The 24,746-nt window shown below is 41.9% G+C and overlaps 1 protein-coding gene across 1 annotated transcript in view; it reads left to right on the top strand.

The window, feature by feature from the left end:
• Nucleotides 1-24,746, top strand: part of ntrk1 (neurotrophic tyrosine kinase, receptor, type 1) — a 50,691-nt gene that overhangs the window by 5,255 nt on the left and 20,690 nt on the right. The window contains exons 2-13 of the mRNA XM_085292642.1: nt 2,420-2,494; nt 3,526-3,597; nt 6,688-6,756; nt 8,262-8,410; nt 10,971-11,113; nt 11,715-11,856; nt 14,279-14,605; nt 16,718-16,732; nt 16,842-16,900; nt 16,989-17,091; nt 19,010-19,165; nt 24,166-24,296. Coding sequence (XP_085148768.1) covers nt 2,420-2,494; nt 3,526-3,597; nt 6,688-6,756; nt 8,262-8,410; nt 10,971-11,113; nt 11,715-11,856; nt 14,279-14,605; nt 16,718-16,732; nt 16,842-16,900; nt 16,989-17,091; nt 19,010-19,165; nt 24,166-24,296 — 1,441 coding nt within the window. The remainder of the gene's footprint in view (nt 1-2,419; nt 2,495-3,525; nt 3,598-6,687; nt 6,757-8,261; nt 8,411-10,970; nt 11,114-11,714; nt 11,857-14,278; nt 14,606-16,717; nt 16,733-16,841; nt 16,901-16,988; nt 17,092-19,009; nt 19,166-24,165; nt 24,297-24,746) is intronic.

Here is a 24,746-nt window from a genome sequence, read left to right as displayed (position 1 = left end):
AGCCAACAGGACAGTGGCACAAAGCACAGCTCCAAACTATGCAAGAGCTATTTAGAGAAGAAGCGGTCAGCTGGTATTGTCTTCAATGGAGTGTTCAGCACAGTAATCATATCTTGACTATGTGCTCATCAGACCAACTAAATCAATTATAGCCTCAACAGGAACCATGGGGTGAAAAATGGATCCAATGCACAAGTGGCAAAAACAGCAGTTATTCAAGTTGTCAAAAGCAAGTCAGTTCCCTTAGAGCTCAGCATTAAAAAGCATCAACGCCAGCAACAACTCGCAAGTCGTCGAAGAATGCACATTTTTCCTCGAGACCGGTGGTAGCCAGTTGGTCACTGACTGGCTTCCATGCTGGTGTGACTGGTGCCTAAAGTAAACCTCTGGCTTTGAATAACCAACATGGCGGGTGCCAAAATGCTAAAATTGAAACTTCGAAATGCAGAGGTGAGGCGAGTTTTGCAAAAGCAATGTTGTTTACTGGTGTTATTGCTCTCAGTATTCTGTTACTGTTATTTTTCATAGTGACAGTTTGTTTTTTACATTTCTGCATATTGTTTCATCTATGTACGATAGAAGTGCGTTAATACTGCAGAGAACCCATCTTTCTTATTATTTGTAACAAAAAACTTGTGGTTGTTTAAACATTCCCTTTCTATGTTTCATATTCTTCTCTATTGTGCTTGCCTCAAGGCAGTCTCCAGAAAAGGGCATTATTTTTATATTTTCTATTGATTCTGGCCATTTGGTTCATTTTACACTTTCTGAAGGATACTATAATGCATTCAACAAAGGGCTAAAAACACTCACATAAATAAAATCCTTCAATTTTTGTATCTACACATCTTTTTTTAAAAGCCCATTAAGTAAGTGTCCTCCTGAGCAAAATGAGCAACATTTATATGGAGCCTAGCAGGGACTGGAGAGTTGGAGAAGGGCACAGAATGAGGTGGACAGATCTCCAGTGAGATCCTTGGAAGGTCTAAACGGGCCATCTATTCAGATATCTCCTGAAAAGAGCTGGCTGTCCTTCCATTGAGTGCTACATCGATCTGCGGCTCACTAGTTATTCTGAGGTAGGCTCTGTCTGGAAAAGTGGAAAGTGACTCATTGAGAAGAATTTCCCGTTCGCCTGGCACATCTTAGGGCATTATTTTTCCCCCCACATGAGTGGCACATTCGCTTTTATTAGGCTTTGCCATTTGTGCGTCCCTGGACTTCTTGCCAGGGTTTGTCATCTGCTCTTAGTCTGTTTTGTGGGTGTTCAAGTTCCAGGGTTGCATGTCCCAAACTGTTGTTACTGATGCTTTTTGATATAACCTTCATTAAAAAAAAACCTTAATTATATTACACTGGACCTTTGTGCACATCTGAAACAACCTATTGTAGCTTGCTTTCCACTCCGATTAAGACAACTTTATTTTCTGTGCTCAAAGTCAGAGTGCGCGCCTGAGGTGACCATACTAAGAATATCTGCTCTCACTGAAAGTTTGAGCTTTTGGTTGATATGAGCTGATCTCATCACTTGAAATTTAGTTTGATCTTTGTAACAGCATACATATGAGAGAACATTAAAGTATAATTGTTGCCTTTTAACTAAGAAGCTGGTATTTGTATAACGTTGACATACTGCAGGTCAGTTTGCTAAGAGTGCAGAAAAAGTGTTTTAGCTTTTGCTCATGTGTGACTTCCAATCTTTTGACCGGATAGTATATTTTCATATCTGTTTAAGATAACTCTCATGTGAGGTAGATCTGATACATGTCTGACATACTGACCCGAGTGAAGAACCACTGGGATGAAACTGGTTTCCATGATGCTGTTCACGTCACATCAAGTAGCTGCCATTGCTCTTCAAAAGGCCATAGTTACAAAGGTGGCTGGGATCCTCTTCCTCAGTGTCATGATGCTGACTTCAGTGGCTTCCAGGTTTATTTCTGGACAATGTTTCGTGTGATGTTTTTGTTACTGTTGTTTTGATTGTTCAGTTGCTGCAATCTTATATTGACTATGCATAAAATAATTGTTACCAATCAGAGGATAAAATCAAATCTGAAATATAAATCCTGCTTTAGCTTCTTTTTGTTTAATTTAGAAACTTTATGTCTTTTCATCGTGTTTCTTGGGGGTTTGAGTACAAAGCACCTGTTTTTTTAAATGTAGTTATTTCTCCTTGTTGCTGTTATTCCTGCATCTTTCCACTGTTGGAATTCCCCCAATGAAAACGACTTCTTTTCTGGTCTGAATCAAGTTCAATCAATCCTTTTATTAATCTTTTTTTCTTTTGCATATTTCCTATTCAGTATGAGCTTACAGTATATGAATGTCTACATAATAAAAGACTGAAGGTCACAACACAATACCTTCATCTAACTCTCTCTCCATCACTTTCTGTCGTCCTTTCTTTATTAACTAGTTACATAGAAAACCAAGCCAGCCTGGAGAACATAACAGAAGTCGACCTTATCTTCTACAGAGAGCTGAAAAACCTGTAAGTCATTCTTTTCTCTCAACTTATTTTGAGTTTGTCAACCTATACAACTGACTGATCTGTCCTCTTATCATTATTGTGTGTGTCAAGTTTTCTATTCTCACACTATACTTCAGTCAGAAAACTGATGTTTGAAATGATTTTCCTACAGCAGGAGAATAGAGGTAGACTGGAGTCTAGGCTCTGAGCACATTACTTCCCGCAGATATGATTATCTTGCTCAAAGCCTACAGGTGGATGCTTAGGCAGAGGAGGGGTTGAACCAAAAGGGAGTGATGAAGGGCAGCAACACTCACATATCAGAGGGATAGATGGGACATTTTTAGTTTAAATAGACTCACAAAAGCAGGATTGGTTTATTACCCCTGAAGAAAGTGAGGCATGTGCCTGAACTAGTTTGCAGGATTTGCTCCATTTAGTGTTTACTCTATTACGAGACAGAAAGAAAAACAGTCAAAGCTTATTTTTGGGAACAAAATTAAGCTCCAGCCTCAAAAGTATGTTCGCATACTTCCCAGACTGTGTATCTGAAAGTGAAATGATCTTCTTACTTCTGAGTTTGTGCAGAAATAGACAAACGTTGAGGTTGTGTGGTGATGCAGTGGTTAGCAAGAAGGTCATAGGTTTGAATCCGCTGGCTGACTGAGACCTCTATGAGGATTTTTGCATGCCTGCATGGGTACTCTCCTGATACTCAAAGGACTATGATGTTGCATGCATGACATGTTTGCTAGTTTAACTGGTGATTCTAAATTGGCTGCAGGCGTGAATGTGATGGGCTGCTCCAATGTTTACCCCACCTCTCAACAAATGATAGTTGGGATCGGCTCCAGCACCACCATGCCACTCTAAATTGAATAAATGGTTAAGAATGAAAGGATGAACTAAAAGTCAGATACACTGTGTTCAAAATGATTAAACGACAAGGATTAAAGTTGTTTTCTTTCCAACAAAGAAAAACTTGATTATATTCCAAGTGTTTTTTTGCTTCTTGATTTTTCATGTTCATTGTGCTTTATCATCCTCTGCAGCACGGTCACATTTTGCAAGCTGAGGTTCATCTCTGCCTACGCCTTCCAAAACAACCTCAAGCTTCAGTATGTGTAAGTGTCCTTGTTGATACCGAAGGATTGTGTTCCCCGTGTCGTGTTTTGACCTGTGGGCCGGTCATCCTGTTTGTCGCTGTCAGTCAGCCGGCTATTTGCACATGTCACATGAGATTCAGACAGCTGTGTCCTCCAATCTGGAAAATCATTTTGGATGCACATTAAACCATGAATGACTTTTTTTTTTGCATTTTATTAAATACATATTAGTTTATACTTTCATGGCTGATTATATTATATGGTACTTTTAATTCAGTTGTCTGCCTGTGCAAAACACAATTAATATATAGCTTCAGCTTTCCATATTATGTGGATTTATGATCATTGATTAGCAAGAAATTGAATATTACATGGATCAATAGTGAAAATGGTTCATAGCTGCAGTCCTAAAGTCAGTTATTACTGATAAAATATCTGCAATTATAAAATTTGATCCAGTTATAACCACCAAAAAGCTAATTAGCAAGAAGCCTCATTGTTAATTACAGCCTCTACATTGTGTTGCATGAAATTATTTTTTCAGTCTTTATTTTTCCAAACATTGTAGCTTCACAGTCCATTCCCAGCAATAAATAATACCAGGAAGCCTTATCGACCGAAACCATCAAATCTGTCTATTCATCAGCCAGCGACCCTTATCGCCACCATCTTGTCCTCATCATTTTACTGAGCGTGTGCAACATGTCCAGTGTTGTTTATCTGAAAGACAGCCGGGTTTCGAGGACCATAGATGGGGGGGTGGTGGTGGTGGTGGTGGTGAGGCAGGCAGGGTGAGCTCAAGAAATTGGAGAAGACATCCACCAGTCACCTTTTACTCGCTCACTTTGGCGGATTATCGACAACTGATGCATAATAAATACACTCCACTAAGGGTCCATTATCACTTAATCAATATTTCACTGTGGAGGGAGAGGGCGGCTGGGTTTGGGTGGAGTGTAGGGCTTTCTGTGTGACAGATGTGTTTCTGAGATTAAGGCTGACTGATTGCAGCCAAACTAAGCACTGAGCAGGGAAGCTCAGTCGACTCCAACCCCTCTTTTCTCTCTTCCTGCTCTCATTGTTGTACGAACAGCAAAAATGCATTTTGTAAAAAATGCTCATATAAATTGCAAAAAGAGAAAAAGAGAAACGAGCTGCTGTTCGTGCCTCTGCTCTGCCCCTGTGGACCGGGGGAAGAATCGAGTCTGGTAATGGATAAGCCCCAATGGCTAACCCATCTGACATGAACTTTTGGGGGCAAGGAAAACAAATAATTGAACCCTTGGTCCTGTCAGAGTGATTATGTATTGGTTTCCATTTGGACGCTCCCCAGTGTGGCTTTCTGTCATCTTCAGAGGGAGGTTTATTTACAGGCTGATTCCTGGGAAGTCTGAGGATCATTTGTGGTGATATTCAAGTGGCCTGAGAGGATTGACTAAAGGATATGTAGCATTCGATTACAGTGTTATTATTGTAAGTCGGCATATACGGTATGATTTGATTCATCACCATATTTGAAATGTTTTGAAATCTTAACAAGGAAACAGAATAAGGAGTGTGTTTGGGTTGGTAGGTAAAATGAAAAAGACTCCCGTTCCTACATTTGAGGTCTGGCGTATTGAAATTTGAGCTAAATTGTAGTGGTAATAGTAGATATTGATGATGCTGTAGACAGCTAACACCAATGTGATGTCTCCGCGGCGTGAGGCACAATGATGTGTGCCCCATGCAAAGATGTTCATGATGATATTGCTGATGTACTGAAGTTAAATTGGCCTTCTTATACTTTTATTTTACATCAAACACATGTACACATAAGGCTTTAGACTGCTCTGAATGCTTGATTTGACACTGTTGTGTTTGTTCTTGGCTCCGTCTGATGTCAGTAAGAGCAGATATTCTAAATATAGAAATCTCAGCCACACAGCAGGGGTGCAGCCAGTCAGAAAGTTAGCTTAAAGGGAGGATAGCTCCAAGGGAATAGGACAGGCTTGTTAAAGACAGCTGTCGAATGGAAAGGCTGCACTGGATGAAAAAAGGAAGGATCAGAGCAAAATATGTCCCATTTAAAAAGAGAGATTATGTCATTGTAATCTTTATTTTCTTAATCATCTTAATTTAGCATGTTAACAATATTAGCATGTTCACTGTTACAGCTAAGGCTGGTAGGGATGCAAGTAATTTTGTGTTTGTTTAAAACAAATTGTAACCTATTAAAACTTTCTCAAAACACAGTTGACCTTCTAAATGATCAGAAACGCAGAATTGATGACATTTAAAGGAGCATAAATGTCTGCTCCAAATTTAGCAGCAGTTCATCCAGATGTTTAAGAGACGTGAGACATACAAGTTAAGATAAAGAAAGAGTCTGTGACTCATTCTCATTGACTCATTCGCTGCCTTTGCTACAGCCGTTTGGCCAGTAAAAACCCAGATGTCTCGGCGGTTTTCATAGACATTTTTCAGACATTTCTTCGATACATGTGAAACTTTTTTTCTCGATATGTATTTCTTTAGCGTATTTGACTCCAAAGAATTACTGCTGGGCCCTGTCCCTCGCCCCAGAAGTGTTTGCGAACTGAACTAATCACCTAATGTACTGAACTCTAAGCAAACACTGAGAGATGTGCCGGGGGTGCTTGTGAATGTGGCTTCTCGGCTGGTGTGAAATACGTGCCAAGGTAATTGATCAGGACCCATTTGGATGCATTAACGTTTTCCACTGAGTGTAATTCAAGGCAGGTACACATTGTTCTGAAAGCGAGCAATCAAATCACAGCGTGACTCAACTGCAGAACAGGACCAGATTACTACAAAGAAAAATAACATATTTACTCGAATCTTTCCTTTATTCCGACTCGTAATAGCTTTGTTTTGGTTTGTTTTTGGAACCGCGCTCCTTCACAAAGCAACATTTGAACAGACAGCACAATAAGACAACTATTGTCTGTCTGTGCTGCTGGAAAGGTAAAATCCAGACACAGCAAAGATGTCACACGTAAAAGCTTAAGGTTAAATGATATAATGGCTGCATATCAATGGAAAATGCAACAAAGGAGAATTAAGAAGTGTTCACAATGTCACCTGTCTTCTCTTTTTGTTTGACAGAAACTTGGCATCAAACTCTCTGGAGCACATCAGCTGGAAGGTGTTTCATTTTCTGCCTCTGCTTAACCTGTGAGTCCATTTAGAATTTGGAGTAAGAATACTCTCTGTCATCTAAACCATTTTAAATTTGTGTTAGCTAGCGTGGTAATAAAAATGTAATAATTTTCAAAGGTAAAACTTGGGTAAGCAACTGTTCTGCAGCAGCAGACCGCATGAAAAAATATGGCCATTAGTGCCAACACATGACAGAGCTTTGTGGTTACCCTCATAGTTGACCTCAGCTCTCCATCCACACAGTGTGCATACAGTCAGTTGGTCACATTACCTTCACAGAATTGCTCTACAAGCTTTAAGTTACCCAAGTTGAATTTTCTGGATAAAAATAGAGTGCATTTGGAAGAAAACTTGACTGCACCAGGCGCAAGAACCTGCAGCTGGATGGCTTTGAAAGTGTGACAATTGCAGAGACAGAGAAGGAGAGCACAATCTTTGGAGTTTTGATTATACTTTGCACCAGAAACTCATATTTCAGAAGTCAGAATGTGTGTTTTATCCAGCCTTCGTATATCTGTTTTCCACTGACTGAGTGCTGGAGCTGATGCAGGGGCTGTTCTACGCTGGTTCCTCTTCAACACCAGCCTGCAATTGGAAAACATTTTTCCAATTGCAGGCTGTTGATTCTGTTCATCTGGACGTAGAGTTTTCAGTGGGTTAAACGTTTCATAACTAATCCAAGTGACTTCTTCACGTCATGTTTGCATCAAGACAATTTCATTTTGTCTCATTAGTTTAAATTCATTTAGTTTCTAGACTAGATATTCTTATTTCACTTAGTTTTTATAATTTGAAAATAGTTTTAGTTTAGTTTTTATTTAGTTTCAGTGTTAGTTTTAGCCCTTTAAATTATTATTTCTTATTTTTGGAGGGCATACAGGTGTAAAATGAGTTCATTTGTGGATTTCACCCACTTTACTTAAAGTTGGGCTGCAAGTGAGCTGGTCACTCCTGAACTAGCAACTGCCCAGTATAATATGGTCATGTGACCAGCATGTCAGGCCACAGTGACCTCATGGCCCAGTGCTGTTCCTGCTGTTTCTGTTTCTGATGAGAACTTTGGTCAGTTATACTTTTGCTGTTAGCTTTTTCTAGCCCAAGGACAGAGGTGTTATTCAGCATGAAACTAAACTAACCTGGGAAACAGTCTTTGTGCTACATCTATAACTACACGTCCTTAATTGTTGATTCAATTCAGAGGTGAACATATTTAGATATTGTAAAGTTAACTGCTTCTTTTCTGAGTTGATTGTCCTCTTTCAGCATGTAGTTTGTAAGGTTCCTGAAAGTATAGAAGCTTGTCTGTACGGTTATTTTCTAATTAAAGATAATTCTTCAAGGATTTATATCAATTATTTTATACATTCCTTGTCATGCACTTGTATTAGAAGCTTTCAAATGAAACACTTGGAGGGTATTTGTATATAACAGTGAGTTAAAACTGTTTGCATGAGGACTGAACGTGTTTTTGATTCATGTCTAATAATTTCAAGTCATTGTTTGTTGGTTTCTCTTTTCAGCGTTTTGAGAGACAACCCTCTCATTTGCTCATGTGAGCTCTACTGGCTGAAGCAGTGGCAAGAACGCGGTGACCTGGATAACCAAATGTTGTCTTGCTTGTCCGATGGCGAGAAAATGTCCCTTTTCAATTTGATGATAGAAAACTGCAGTGAGTATGCGTTTCATTGTTTCTTGTTGAGAAAGCTGTAAAAGGTTTGACACCAGTCAGCTGTTATGATTTAACACAAGCCAACAGGTTTTATGACATTACCAGTAGTTTATTGGCAAGTCATGCTACACGTGTGCTGGTTGCACACGTGAGATCTGGTCAAAGGTTTGGGTTTTTGTTTTTAAAAAAAATAATGTTCTCACCTCATGCGCAGTTAAACCCTGTTTGCCAAAGCGAACCTCAGGCTTCAGATTGTTGTAAATGTTCGATTTTCAATATTTTTCTCCGTCCTTCTGCCTGAGCTCACATGACTCAGCACTGATTTCCTTGTATGCTCTGGCTCTGCCATAGATTTTAAATAAAAGATGGACTTAGCCACAGTGATGTCACCCAGTGGCTTCTAAACTCTGCATTTTGAAGCATCCACTTAACTTTATGGCCGTCACAAGTCACCATATTTGCACAAGAGGATGAAGTTATATAGACTTTATGAGCACATTGCACAGCTACACAGTCCTGCTAAGTAACAGTAACTATTAAGACTTATTTCAATAAAGCTGAAACACAAGCTTAAAAAATCAGACTCGCTGCCATAAAAACAAGGAGATGCTTGCATGTATTTATGTTTTATATCCTTTTTAAAAAGCTACTTTTATTCCTTCCCAGTTGGGAGGTTGGGAGTCACCTTACTACCATGACAAATATAGACCCTTAATCCTAATCTTATTGGATAGTCTGTACATCACTATTACCAGTCACTATTCATTGGTAATTACATAAATAAGTAGAGCATAAGACTGCCTGTGAGAATCAGAGCACTCAGGCTGATAAAGGTAAGCCTCTACTTAGTCAAATGGGTCAGTTATTAAAAATGTAGACTTAAATAACTGTTTGTGGTTTGCCTAAAAATCTTTATTAGTGCTATGATTTGGGGTTTCTAACTATGGGAGTCTATAGTGATCATCTAGATCAGGGGTGTCAAACTCAAATACACAGTGGGCCAAAATTCAAAACTGGAACAAAGTCGCAGGCTAACGTTAATATTTATTGTAATATATTTATTCCTCCAGATATAAGAATGAATCTTTTCTTATGGACTCAAACACGTTTTGCTGAAAAACTGAATATCGAACAAGCAAAACTTAATACTAAACAATATATATATTAGCTGTATAATACCAGTAGGCCAGCTCTAATAGTAATTTGGTATGGCTTCGCGGGCCAAATGTAATTAGTCTGCGGGCCAAATTTGGCCCGCGGGCCAGAGTTTGACACCTATGGTCTAGATTTTGGAGCCAGTCTCAAGTGGCCACTCGAGGAACTGCACTTCTTGGCACTTGAGCCCCAAATTTTGCTTCTTGTGCTGTGTGTGAGATGAGGAGGAAGCCAGGCGAGGAGCAGCCAGTCAGAAGAAATTGGACTTTTTATGAGGTTGAACACCAGTCGAGATGTGCTGTATGTGAGAGCCAACAGAGTAAGATCACACATAAAACAGTCTTTAACTGCACGCTTACTAGTAAAAGTGTACTGTCTCATTGTGCCAGTATAATAGGGTAGCCTTTTAGAGCGAGTAAGAAGCACCTTTGCCTAATCCAGTATTTCTGAGAAGTGAGAATGTTTCTTAGAGAGCGTCTCTCCTGTGGACTACATGTGAGAAAGGTCAACTCTTCTCCAACCTGATTCTTCAGAAATTCTCCACAATTCATGTGTGAAAATGACACAAGATAAAAAGCATGTTTTAAATATGTGAATAACGCGAGGCTCAAGTGGAGCCCCTTAAAAGTTGCAGAGCTGGAAATGCGCAGCCTGTAACACGACTTATGGATTTTTCTTTAGGGCAGAAGTTGAAAATGTAAGAACTTGTTTCATTTGTATTTGTTAAACCACATGTGGTGGAGATTTATTTTGTAAAGTTCATCAGATCGGGGCGATCATGGCTCAAAGAGTTGGCAGTTCATCTTGTAACCGGAAAGTTGCCGGTTCGAGCCCCGGCTTGGACAGTCTCGGTCGTTGTGTCCTTGGGCAAGACACTTCACCTACCGCCTACTGGTGATGGCCAGAGGGGCCGATGGCGCGATATTACAGCCTCGCTTCTGTCAGCCTGCCCCAGGGCAGCTGTGGCTACAACTGTAGCTGCCTCCACCAGTGTGTGAATGTGAGAGTGAATGAATAGTGGAATTGTACAGCGCTTTGAGGGCCCCGAAAAGTGCTATATAATTTTTTAATCATGTTTTGTAAGCAGTATTTGAAATAATGCATCTACTTCAAATTGTCTTGAAAAATAATATGTTTTTGTTCCTGTTCAGGATATAAAAGGCTGCAAAAAAGCAGGTACACCAAAATGTGGGGAAGAAATTGGCTCAACATTGTTGCTCTAATCACATACAGCAGGAACTTCTTGTTGCCAGGAAACATATGAGAGATTTTGTCCCTGTGCTGTTTTTCTAAAGAGCTTTGAAAAAAAAGAGGAGGAGTTCAACTCTATACTTAGTTGCACCATCACAACAGCAACCTGTGTTTATTGCTATGTACTCTCATGCTGTCTGTCCTGCACTCTCAGGCCTGCCTGAGGTGAAGATTACCGCCTCACAGGATAAGATTCTGGAAGGAGGCAACCTTACATTCGTATGTGAGGTGGAAGGAAGTCCCACTCTCACCGTGAGATGGCAGACCGAGGCCCTCCACTCTCACTTTTTTACCAAGGTAGCTGAGAATTTTCAGCATGTGCTCAACAAATACAAAATTAGTTTTCCTTTGTTTTTTTAAGATGTCATAGTTTTTCCTCTTCCTATGATCCCCGATGGACTGGATGATGCTCAGATCAGAGCTCTGTGTTATGAAAATTGACTTTCTATTAGTTTTTTTTATTAAATTTAAAAAGAAATTTTTAAATTTAGTCTCTCTCCCCAACCAGATGCGACAGATGGCCCCGCCCCTCCCTGAGCCTGGTTCTGCCAGAGGTTTCTTCCTGTTAAAAGGGAGTTTATCCTTCCCACTGTTGCCAAAGTGCTTGCTCATAGGGGGTCATCTGATTGTTGGGTTTTTCTCTGTACGGTCTACCTTGAGGTAATTGCTGTATCATTGTAGTCAGGGTTTTTACATTGTGGTTCCATTTCTGATCTGCTGTAAAGCTCTTTAGATCAGCTACATTGAGCCTAAAGTGACATAAATCACCTTCAAATGCGGCTCTCTAATCTATTGATCCGTACTAGAGTAAATTGGGTCTCATTTCATCGTTGTAACACGTATACCTCCAAGCGATGTATTTGTAGTTAAACACCTTGTCTGTGTGTGCCGGCGGTAGCTGCAGGAGAGCAGAGACTCTGCGCTGGAGCTGGTCCTTTACCTCACCAACGTTTCCTCCAAGGACAACCTACACAACCTGACTTGCGAGGCCGAGAACCAAGCTGGGCCAGGGGAGAGGATGGTGCAATTGGACATTGAGTGTAAGTGCCTGCAAAATAAAACCGAGCTCTTGAAAGCTCACAGGCTCAATACAAATCGTCGGGCTTAATGGAGGTTAGGGCGAGAGCACACTGGGGCCATTTTCTAGTGCAGGCAGGGTGGACAGCCAGAGAAAGGGAAAAACGCACTGCACTGATTTCTTCTAAATGCCCCTTCTACAAATACGAGTATGTACCCACCATGCTTCTAATGGAGCTCTCTGTCACCTGCCACTCACTCTGCCGACTGGTGAGTAGTGTTAAAATAGTATAAGTGAAGTGCAGCGGGTATGGCTTGCTTTTTAATGCAGGGATACAATGAGAGGACAAAAGAAAGTGAACTCACCTCACCTTGCTCTTAAAGAACTCCTTCACCTCATGTACTTTTAAATTACACTTGCAGCTTGACCCTGGAGGTTTACTGTTGTTTTCTCCTTTCGGATGCATTAGTGCATCTGGAAGTTGAACAATGAGGAATGACAGCACCCAGCGGTCCCACTGAAGACAGAGTCAGATGCATTAGTGATACATTACTGACAATACTACCCAAACAATATCATATATCACCAACTCAGTGACACTCATTAGAAAATAAAGCCAAAAAGAGCAGGGGCGCCAATCAGCTGAGGCCAAATGCACAAGCATCAAGGGACAGATAATGAGCATCAGGAAAATGAGGCTGATAACCCGTGCTAAGATCTGATTTGAGCCTGTGCTAATGGACTTTTCCCTCCTACACCGGAAAACCGCTTCATCCGCAGTGATTGGCAGTCTGTAAATGCGTTAGTGCAGCTAATCTATCAACATCGGCCCCCCTGGTGGACGGACACTCGTTAACCGCTAGCCCTTTAATTATTCTTAATTACCTCCCAGAACAGTGGGTGTTTACTGCTGAGTGGCTCTCTGTGCCATTGATTCATGGTACTCGTGTGGCTTCCCTTTCATATAAAAGAGCTTTTCTAAATTGTGCTTTTTTTTTAACTTTAAGTCTGAAAAGGTGAAAGCAAATCATCATTTTTGTCAACATCTACTGTCCCAAAAGATGGTGTCTTGCCTGCAAAGCATCCAGTTAGCACCGACTCTACCTGGACTGGGGCCAGAAATCATTTATTGTGTTTGCCATGTTTCACAATGTTCATTGTATAATTCTGCAATGAAGTCTGAGAACTGGCAGGCTCATTAAACATAATTCTAGCCTTCCTTTTCACCCCTGCAGTGAAATTGCTTGTGTAAGATTAGCAGAGGTCGCTAATGGATGATTAGTTAAATGTGATAAATAGCACTAATTTTCACTCGGTGTAACAGACTTTAGCGAGCCCTCGGTAAAGAGACGAATGCCTTGGTATCTCCTTAGCGCAGCACTTTCTGGGGTTGGGTCACGGGTTAAGAGCAGCAGAATGACTCGTGCACATCAGGGGTTTCTGCAGTCGAGAGTTGTGTTCGATCTAAACAAAGCCATTTCCTGTAACTTCACGTCCAGAAGAGCTTCCAGGTAGCATTTGTGGTCAGGGGCACGACAACGACCAGGATTTCATTATTCATAGCAGGTCAGCGCAGGTTTGCAGTGCAGATGGAGAGCATTGATTCTTGGAAACTCAGAGGCAACCTATAGAGTACTGACCTGCTTTGTTATGTGTGAGTAAAATGCACATTCAGCATAAAATCAGGGCTGAGCATATATAATTATTATTTGACTGTAAGTGTATCTATGTGTATTTCGTGGGAGAACTTTTTTAGTATGGGCAAAGTTGCAAGCATAGACTGTATACAAAAGATGGACATGACCACAGGTCGAGTGTCTTGTTATTTTTTAAGTCAGGGTTGGCTTTGATAACTTTGATTGATATGTTGGTTGCAATAATAAGACTTGAAACAAATGATTGAGACCTTAAACTTGTCAGTAAAATGTTAATTTGGGTCATAATTTAAGTGAGCTGTAGCCTACAAAATCTGACTTCCTGACTTTCATCCAGAGAAGTTCCCAATGAGGTAATTTCATTGGTTAATCTTTCTCTGATTGATTGTTTTGCCTATGACTGAGTGTTTTAAGTCAGACGCAAAACCACAGAGTCTTTATAGATGTATTATATTATATTATGACTATGTTGTATATAATATTAAGTGCTTAGCTGAAAGACTGGAAACGGGTGGAACCAACTAGTCAGATGCAGTAGAACTGAGCTAAGCTAACTGTCTGCACTACACAAACATGAGGATTGAGTCAATATTCTCATTGAACTCTTGCCAAAGATTTATTTCCCAGACTACCTTTTTTACTTTCTCAGTTGATTTTTTCCATCTAAAAATACATTAAATCAAATCACCAGGACACCAGAGACAGTTTTTGAGCTCATCTTTTCTTTAGAAACTCATTTATGTCTGTGCTCTGCTACTTCACAACTCAAAACTCTGTGTCTCCTCGCAGTTCCAGTCAGAATAATCTTCCTGAATAATGCTGTGCCGCAGCACCACTGGTGTTTTCCGTTTGCCGTGGACGGCAATCCCGAACCGAACATCACCTGGCTTTACAACGGCAAGAAATTAAACGAGACCAGATACATATACACGCAGCCCATCGTAGATTCAGGCGATGGATCGGAGAAGCACGGATGTCTCTTCCTTGACAAGCCAACCCACGTCAACAATGGCAACTACACTCTGATTGTGGAGAACAAACTGGGAAGAGATGAGGCCACCGCACTTGGGTTTTTCATGCACAACCCCTTTGACAATTTTGAGGGGGTAATTCCATGTGAGTTCCTGTTTTGCTACTCTAAACTAAACTACTCACTGATTACTAATTATCTCCTAGAGTCATGTCTCACTTGGCGCCATCTTGAAACATCTTGAAAGCCAACTCTGAGCACATTATTTGGCCAGTTATTTTGAGGCCTTATCCAAATGAGCCGGGACATAAAACCTGGATGTGTAGAATTATATGTTTTATTAATGATAAATGCTACTTTAAAAGTTTGCTGATATTATACCAAAATTGTAAAAGGTTCTAATTCTGCTTTAATATCTTTGTAATCACTTAAATGTTATTAATTAAAGTCATTAGAAGTTGTTCATCATCCTGTAATATCAACTATAGCTGCTGGGTTTCCCTATGGAAATCACATTAAATCCATTACCTACCAGAGATGAAAGAATTTGCAGACATCTTAATCATCACGTGTAGAATAAATATCTTTAATTCATCTCCAGGTTTTCTTTGCATTATAAGTCACTTTAAAAATCAATCAAGTGAACAGCGTATGTGCCCGTGCACTGCAGTGGAAACCACTGATTACCAGCCTGATTCCTAGATAGGGAACCAAGATGACCACCATCATCTAGAGAGGAGGCATCTACTCTTTCCTGGTGCCAACCTGTCACATATGCAGCTTTGTGTCTTTGGTTTAAGTTTGAAGGAAGAAGAAGGGCATGCCTTTTATTTTGAGCAGTTATGTTATTTATGGAGGTAACCTGCTATCATTTAATTTATTGTTTTGGCCTTGGCCTACCCTGACATTAATTTAAACTCCCGCTTTTGTGGCTCTGTGATCAATAAATACAACATATATTATCTGTGGTTCTTGTGGCTGCTGAGGGCAAGGGAGATGGATGCCTTTTATATTGTGTCTTGGCTGCCCGTTGATGGGGTTTAACAACAAGGTTGGAGGAAAGTCCACTGGCAACCATACTGGAAAAGCCTTCAGTCAGTTATTTGGACGGTTGGTCGCTGGGACATAGAAAACTGTATAGAATCACCACAAACTACACATGGAAGCCCCAGGAAGCTTACATGTGCAAAAATCTACATCTACCTACGTCTTTACTATGATTATCAGCATCGGCTGCACAGATCACAGTTGAGCGACAGCCACGAGGCCGGTGGCATTTCATACGCTGAATGTGAGACGTCAAATCCAAATGGAGAACGCAACATTGCATTCACAGGAGGGTGATGAAAATATATAATATATAAGAAATAATAATAGAAATAATCCAACCATCCATCCATTCGCTACCGCTTATCCTTTTCAGGGTCGCGGCTCCCAGCTGTCATAGGGCGAGAGGCAGGGTACACCCTGGACAGGTCGCCAGTCTGTCGCAGGGCTAACACATAGGGACAGACAACCATTCACACTCACATTCACTCGCACATTCACACCTAGTGGCAATTTGGATTATCCAATTAACCTATCCCCACAAGTTGCATGTCTTTGGACGGTGGGAGGAAGCCGGAGTACCCGGAGGGAACCCACGCAAACACGGGGAGAACATGCAAACTCCACACAGCTGGGATAGGCTCCAGCGCCCCCGCGACCCTGAAAAGGATAAGCAGAAGCGACTTTATAGTCTTTATATCTATATCTATATCTATATAGATAGAGAAAAAATATATATATACATAACTAACAATGCAACAAATGAAGAGCTTAATGAAAACAGAATGGAGAAAATGATATGAAGTGTTGATAAAGAGCAAAGGTATCATCTGGACTTAAGTGTGAGTGAATTATATAAACTGTACGATGATAGTACCAAGTTATGTGCCGGGAATTCATAGCAGTGCTCAAGGTGTGTTATTGCTCTTCAGTGTTAAAGTGATGAGGAGTGAAGAGGGAGCACATTAGATATCTGACAGAGACAATAATGTAAGTGTCACTTAAAACTAATTGATCGTCATACTAGTTCTGGGGATTCTTTCTATGTCGTGAACTGAAAGGTGTCGACCTTACTGCATTGTGATTCAGTGCTTGATATGTAGAAATAGCCAAACTAAACAGAGTGAATGCACCGTGAGAAGCGCATGTTGCATCATGGTACTCTGTGCTGTTTGCTCATAAATGTGTTTTGTGCTTTTCCCACATGCAAGACGTCGTGGGTCAAAGTAAGTGTTCAGTTGATTTTGAGTCTATAAAATATCTCAGCATGTCCTTTGAACACTGAATGGAGATCTACGTGTCATTTTATTTGTTGCTCTCACTCCTGCCCCGCAGGTCCTACAAACAAATCAGACATGGACGTCACAGAAAACCCGGAGAGTCGGATGTATTTGGTGCGTCTGTGCCAACGCTTCTCAATCCCAATGCAAAAGCAGCAGCTAATGAGTGTTAGTGACTGAAAATACAATGTTTGTTTGACAGGTGTATGTGGCCGTGGGTCTCGGTGTGTTTGCTTGCAAACTTCTGCTCATCATGGTTTTGGTTGTCTACAAATGTGGCCATCATTCCAAGTTTGGAATTCACAGTAAGTTATTTAAGTTTGACTGCAAGCTTGAAATTAGGCACGAAAGTTAAAGGAGAAGCCTGATGACACTCGTCTTTTAATTGGAACTGCAGTCACAGACAGTAATTAGCTCTAATTAGTCTAACGGCTATTTCCATAATAAGAATCTTAGCTCTGTCAAAAGATTTAAAAAAATAACTTAATGGGGCTTTTAATGTTCACTACTTATTGTATATTAAGTCTGTTGCTTCATCGTGACTGGAGAAAGGTGAAAAAGGACTAGTTATGGTTTTAGTTATTCCCTAACCTGCCCGAGAAACTGGGCATCTAACCCCAGGATATAAGAGCGATATCAGGCTTCTCACCTATTGTGACTGTATCGCGCATGAATGACAAATGTCAATAAATGATATGACTGGGACAACTTTTGTATTAAAAGGAGTTTGAGAGGACTGAGTGAGCTGCACCTCTGCAGCTGCCTGCCGCTCATCTGCCTGAGGTTAGCGGCAGACTTACACATGTGCCTTATGACAAGTCAGTGATATTAATTTCCGCTCAGAATTAGACTCCTTCCTGCCACTTCAGTCACCTATAATTTGGTTTCTAAAGGTTGAAAACTTTTCCCAGATGTGTTGCAAGACTTGTATTTCTTTCAGTAACAATGTGCTAAAAGGTTATTATGTTTTTTTTTACTTATTGCAGAAACATGTTTTCATACTCGAACTTTTAGAGTCGAAGGGAGAAATGAAAGTAAAAGCTTTGGTAGGAAAACACTGACGTGCTAGAAAATAAATGAATTATGGAAGGAGGTAGGTTTATGCCTTGTTGGCATGCTGTCAGACATCCATCAAGAAAAAGTGACCACAAACATTACACAAACGGATTGTGGTCACATGAAGCACAGGCTTTAATCACATGGTTTTTCTATAATGGACAACAGTAGCTCTGTTTTATATATATATTTGCATCTATGAAGATTGCATTCATTGCTTCCATCAAAACACACCTGGATCCCCAACCAAACACTTTGTTCAGTTGTAACGGGAGAAAATTGTGAAGATTTTAAAAGTAATATAGATGTATTAGAGTGAACGGAATCTAAGGCTTTACATGATTTTTCTATGCGCGCCTCTGAAGAATGTATATGGAATAAGTCAAATGTTCTGCCAAGTAACTGTTTCAAATCACAGATGGTTCTGTCAGTCTCTTAAAAGGTAATGCACAGGAGAGACGGACTAATATAGGATTTCCACTGAGCTGTAACTTTGCTCGCAGGCAGCCACTGTGTCGGCTAAAGTGCCTTAATTATTGCACGAGAACGGCGGCAGAAACCTCCCCTGGCCACCGCCACGGGGTGAGGGCCATTAAAGAGGATGGCTGGATGGATGGCTGGATGGATGAATGCAGGAACACACACACACACACACACACACACACACACACACACACACCCTTCTCACTCTCAGAATGCCTAAGTGGCCCTGATTGCCTAAGTGGACCCTGCTCCCTCTTTCCTTCCTTCCATCGCTTCTGTGCTCTCTTATTGTTGTTCCATTTTCTACCATGTTGGACTCTGGGGGTTCTGTGGTTTGCCTTCCTAAGTGAGGTTTTACAATTTGGACCCCACTTGTTTGGCTTTTAATACGCACTATAGTCGGGGGTTGCTAACCGCCCAGGCTTCCTGTATGGTCATATTTTTTTCACTTCAGTGTGCCCTGATTGCTGCATGGTTGATGATGGTGATTATTAGAGCTTGTCATCATCTGTCACCATGGTACCAACAAATGTGCATCCAAGTTAGTAATAGTGAATGCCAGTTCCTCGAAAGGAAAAATGGGTTCTGAATTGCTTCTTTTGATGGCTGCTGCAATCACAGATGGTTGGAGACTGATTAGGTCTCATTTCTCTCATTTTTATTGGCTTTGCTCCGTTTCATTAGGATCATCAGTTCTGGGGAAGGAGGATGACCTGGCCGTGTCACTGCGCTTCATGAACTTTGGTACCAGCCCGCCTTCCTCCGATGAAGACTCTGGCTTGTCTAGCTTCGTAGAGAATCCACAGTACTTCTGCAGCATAATCAAAGACAAAGACATGTGTGAGTGCTTGCTGATGAACTTCTGTAATGTTTTATTTGAATGTCACAGAAAAGTAAACAGAATTGTTGAAGTGTAGTTTTACACTTCAGGACATAGAGGCTTTTTTCTGATGAATCATATTTTATATTAGATATTTTTTAAGAACATCATAACCAACATAAGACTAAAAAAATACATGCACGAGCTTCTCATGTTCCTTCTTTATGATGTTGCAGTCATTGGGAACGGCTACGTCGATCACTACGGCCGTCTTCCTTTGTTAGTCTACCACCACTATGTGTGGTTGGTTAGCCACCACCATTTTGTCCATGTCCGTATATATATTCTCCAGCACCCCATACATATATATATATATATATATATATATATACGTATACATAAAACACCCAGCACGCCCCTGCGGGCGGTTTATCCTTCAAGCTCGGGTCCTCTACCAGAGGCCTGGGAGCTTGAGGGTCCTGCGCAGTATCTTAGCTGTTCCCAGGACTGCGCTCTTCTGGACAGAGATCTCCGATGTTGTTCCCGGGATCTGCTGGAGCCACTCGCCTAGCTTGGGAGTCACCGCACCTAGTGCTCCGATTACCACGGGGACCACCGTTACCTTCACCCTCCACATCCTCTCGAGCTCTTCTCTGAGCCCTTGGTATTTCTCCAGCTTCTCGTGTTCCTTCTTCCTGATATTGCTGTCATTCGGAACCGCTACATCGATCACTACGGCCGTCTTCTTCTGTTTGTCTACCACCACTATGTCCGGTTGGTTAGCCACCACCATTTTGTCCGTCTGTATCTGGAAGTCCCACAGGATCTTAGCTCGGTCATTCTCCACCACCCTTGGGGGCATCTCCCATTTTGACCTCGGGACTTCCAGGTTATACTCGGCACAGATGTTCCTGTACACTATGCCGGCCACTTGGTTATGGCGTTCCATGTATGCCTTGCCTGCTAGCATCTTGCACCCTGCTGTTATGTGCTGGATTGTCTCTGGGGCATCTTTACACAGCCTGCACCTGGGGTCTTGCCTGGTGTGATAGACCCCAGCCTCTATGGATCTTGTGCTCAGAGCTTGTTCTTGTGCTGCCATGATTAGTGCTTCTGTGCTGTCTTTCAGTCCAGCTTTGTCCAGCCACTGGTAGGATTTCTGGATATCAGCCACCTCCTCTATCTGCCGGTGGTACATACCGTGCAGGGGCCTGTCCTTCCATGATGGTTCCTTGTCTCCCTCCTCTTTCTTGGGTTTCTGCTACCTGAGGTATTCACTGAGCACTCGGTCAGTTGGGGCCATCTTCCCAATGTATTCTTGGATGTTCGTTGTCTCATCCTGGACTGTGGTGCTGACACTCACCAGTCCCCGGCCCCCTTCCTTCCGCTTAGCGTACAGCCTCAGGGTGCTGGATTTGGGGTGAAACCCTCCATGCATGGTAAGGAGCTTTCTTGTCTTTATGTCAGTGGCTTCTATCTCCTCCTTTGGCCAGCCTATTACCCCAGCAGGGTACCTGATCACGGGCAGGGCGTACGTGTTGATGGCCCGGATCTTGTTCTTACCATTCAGCTGACTCCTCAGGACTTGCCTGACCCTCTGCAGGTACTTGGTGGTTGCAGCTTTTCTAGCGGCCTCTTCATGGTTCCCATTCGCCTGCGGGATCCCCAAGTACTTGTAACTGTCCTCTATGTCTGCAATGTTGCCTTCTGGTAGTTCAATCCCCTCAGTTCTGACTACCTTCCCTCTCTTTGTTACCATCCGACTACACTTCTCCAGTCCGAACGACATTCCAATGTCATTGCTGTATAGCCTGGTAGTGTGGATCAGTGAATCGATGTCTCGTTCACTCTTGGCATACAGCTTGATGTCATCCATGTACAGGAGGTGGCTGACAACTGCTCCGTTCCGTAGTCGGTATCCGTAGCCAGTCTTGTTAATGATCTCACTGAGGGGGTTCAGGCCTATGCAGAACAGCAGTGGGGACAGAGCATCTCCTTGGTAGATCCCGCACTTGATGGTGACTTGTGCTATGGGCTTGGAGTTGGCCTCTAGTGTTGTACGCCACATCCCCATTGAGTTCCTGATGAAGGCTCTTAGGGTCCCATTGATCTTGTACAATTCTAGGCATTCCAGTATCCAGCTGTGGGGCATTGAGTCATAGGCCTTCTTGTAATCAATCCAGGCAGTGCACAGGTTGGTCAGTCTGGTCTTGCAGTCTCGGCTGATTGTTCTGTCTACCAGTAGCTGGTGTTTTGCGCCTCTGGTATTCTTGCCAATTCCTTTCTGTGTCCCGCTCATGTATTGACCCATGTGCCTGTTCATCTTAGCCTATATGATGCCTGACAGGAGCTTCCATGTAGTACTGAGGCAGGTTATTGGTCGGTAGTTGGAAGGGACCGGTCCCTTCTTGGGGTCCTTGGGGATCAGGACCGTCCGGCCTTCAGTTAGCCATTCCGGGTGTCTCTCGTTAACTAGCAGCTGGTTCATTTGTGCTGCCAGACGCTCGTGGAGTGCAGTCAGCTTCTTCAGCCAGTAGGCGTGAACCATGTTGGGCCCTGGTGCTGTCCAACTCTTCATACTGGAGACCCTTTCTTGGATATCTGCCACTGTGATGGTTACTGGACCCTGTTCAGGGAGGTCGCTGTGGTCTGCCCTCAGATCCTCTAGCCACTGAGCATTGCCGTTATGGGTTGCATCCTTCTCCCATATGCTCTTCCAGTATTGCTCCGTCTCCAGCCTTGGTGGTGCTGTTCTCTTATTGTTCCCTTGCCACTGAGAGTACACCTTTGCTGGTTCTGTGGAGAACAGCTGGTTTATTCTCCTGCCTTCTATCTCTCTGGTGTACCTCCTCAAGCGGCTGGCCAAGGCTGTGAGTCTTTGCTTGGCAGTTTCCAAGGCCTCAGGTATGGACAGCTTGCTGTATTTCTTAGGCACCTTATTTGTCGCACCTTTCTGCAACTCTGTTAGTTGGCTAACCTCCCTCCGTGCTACTTTGATCTTGCCCTCTAGCCTCCTTCTCCATGGAGGGTACTGCCCTTTGTCGCTGTTCAACTTGTAGCCAAGCATCTCACTGATCACTGTTGCCGTATTGTAGATGAGCTTGTTAGTGTCGGTAATCGTGGTTGTAGGTATTGCCCGTAGTGCTGCATTAACATCATCTAGCAGACCTTCTGAGGGTACTTCACGTAATCTTGGTAACCGGCTACGGGGGATCCAGGTTTCAAGCTTGGCCATGATCCTATTTTTCAGGTCAGTTCCTCTCGCACTCAACGATCCTTCTCCTATCGCACTTGGGGCTATGTACCCAATCTCGGGTGGGGGTGATGATATCTCCCCCCTGACCTGGCGTCCTGACTCCTCCTTGCCGTAGCATTTGTGTTGTACCTCGTCAATCTCTAGCTGTGAGAGCAGTCCCTTCTTTCGAATGTTGGAACACTGAGCTACTAGTTGTTTCGCCGTCATTGTGGATGTTGGGTATCGAAGAATCCATAGGTCCCTCATCCTATTCATGTAGCCCCTTCCGCCAGGGTTACTTGCGTAGTAGCATTCCAACAATGCCCTGTTTTCGTCTCTTGCCCACCGATGCCTTCTTGTTCCAGTAGCCCACTTTTCGTCAGGGTGCCCTGGTTCCTCAACACCTGACGCGGACCTTGTTGATCCGGGCGACGTCCGAGCCGGCATGCCTTCATATTTATCTGTCTCGCTCATGTCTGCGGTAGGCTTGCTTAGCATAGGGGGTCTAGCCTATATATATATATATATATATATATATATATATATATATATATATATATATATATATATATATGAATATAACTTAGTCCAGAGCAGGTTATGTTCAATAGATATTACATATCTAAAAAAATTTAAATCTGTTTTTATTTATTCATTCCTTAAGGAAATTATGTAATTATTCTTACTTTTAGACCCTTAAAGATCACCACGACTCTTCTTTGTTTATTTTTAATATCATAGTTTTATCTTTCTTTTTAAAATCTGCTGCTCTGCTTCCAGTCCATCAGTCACACTGGTGCGATGCTTCCAACACCAACCCTTTCATGTGAACTCACATGTTGGGAAACTCTGGGTTGACCTATTGAGTTGATAACCACTTTTGTTTGATTGCTTAGCCTGACCTACAATTCTCTGGATACCGTTTGGCTCTAAACACGTCTTGTACTTAAAGGCAGTAACGTACGACATGAGTAGCTACAGCAGTTTCGCCTTTAAGCTTAACCCTTTAATGTCTGGACAGCAGCCACTGCATTCTGTCAATGATCTCAAATATGTGTACGTCTGAGGAGGCGAGTTGTTTGTGTTGTTTGTGCATTTATGCAGTTTTGAAAATGAAATTCCAAAATCACACCATGTGTATTTTGCATTGACGTGATTGTACATTGCTAAGACTGGCTGTAGTTCAGACCGGGCTTAAATTTGTTCGAGGGGCTTATGTGAAGTCCAATTTAAAGACCAGTCTTAACAAAGGCCAACTTTGAAGTTAAGACCAGGCTTGGTAAAAACCAGCTGGTGGATACGTCACACTATCTGCATTATAGTTTAATGGAGTCCCTCCACTACCAACCCAAAGACACGGACCACTTTTCATTTTAACACACCTGACAGAATTGTGCAGATTCTGAAATAAATCTAACTCAGTGTCACTTCTCTTTCGAGTGCATGCTCTCTACTTTGTTTTGCTTTCAGTTTCTGCCACTCTCACCCTTCTACATTTATTTCACTGCCTTCCATCGGCTGCACCAGCGAGCCTTAATTTTCCTGGTGATTATGCTGGATTATTTGGTGTCAGACAATGTTGAGACTAACAAAGGGCTTTGTGGTTTACTCAGACTTAAAATGTCTTTGTGAAAGTTTTCAGGATTTCGGATTATTACAAATTGCATTTAAATTTCATCCTGTCTCCCAAAAAAGGAGGATTTATGAAAATATTGTATGATATGCTTGAGGTGGATAATCTTTCCCCAGAATTCTTTTAAGTCATTTGTGTTTTTATGATCTCAGGTGTCCAGCATATTAAAAGGCAGGATATTGTTTTGAAGTGGGAGCTGGGGGAAGGAGCGTTTGGCAAAGTCTACCTGGCAGAGTGTGCAAACCTCAGCCCCGACAACGACAAGATGCTCGTAGCCATCAAGGTGAGTAGCTGCCAAAAAAAAAAAAAAATCCTCTCCGCCGTTTTTAAAAGGTAATTTAACCATTAATCCGGTTTAATGCTTTTCTTTACCCCTTTGTTCATTGGCATCGGTAGTGAAAATGTCAGCAGTTAGCATGAGGTCTGAGCAGCAGAGCAGAGCATGTTGAAGTGATTGACAAAACTACAACGCACAAAAAAGATTATTACTGCAGCATTTGGCTTTTAAACCTCATCCTGGTGCTTTTACACATGACTAGCTTATTTAATACAATTGAGCGAAACATCAAGTTCCTTTTTTTTTCTATGCAAACAGTAAAATTCACTGTTCTCATATCACTGGTTTGCAGTTTGAGACTTTAGGACAATATCTGAGAGTCAGTCTGCTTTTTATCCTACGCTATGTTAAAAAAAACAAAAACCCTAAAGTCCTCATTAAGGCTCTCAGCACTAA

This window comes from Mchenga conophoros, linkage group LG11 (assembly GCF_057382185.1).
Source record: "Mchenga conophoros isolate Kocher_MC1m ecotype Shallow Benthic linkage group LG11, M_conophoros_male_GT1.1, whole genome shotgun sequence".
Classification (NCBI taxonomy): Eukaryota; Metazoa; Chordata; class Actinopteri; order Cichliformes; family Cichlidae; genus Mchenga; species Mchenga conophoros.
This window is presented reverse-complemented; position numbering and strand designations above follow the sequence as displayed.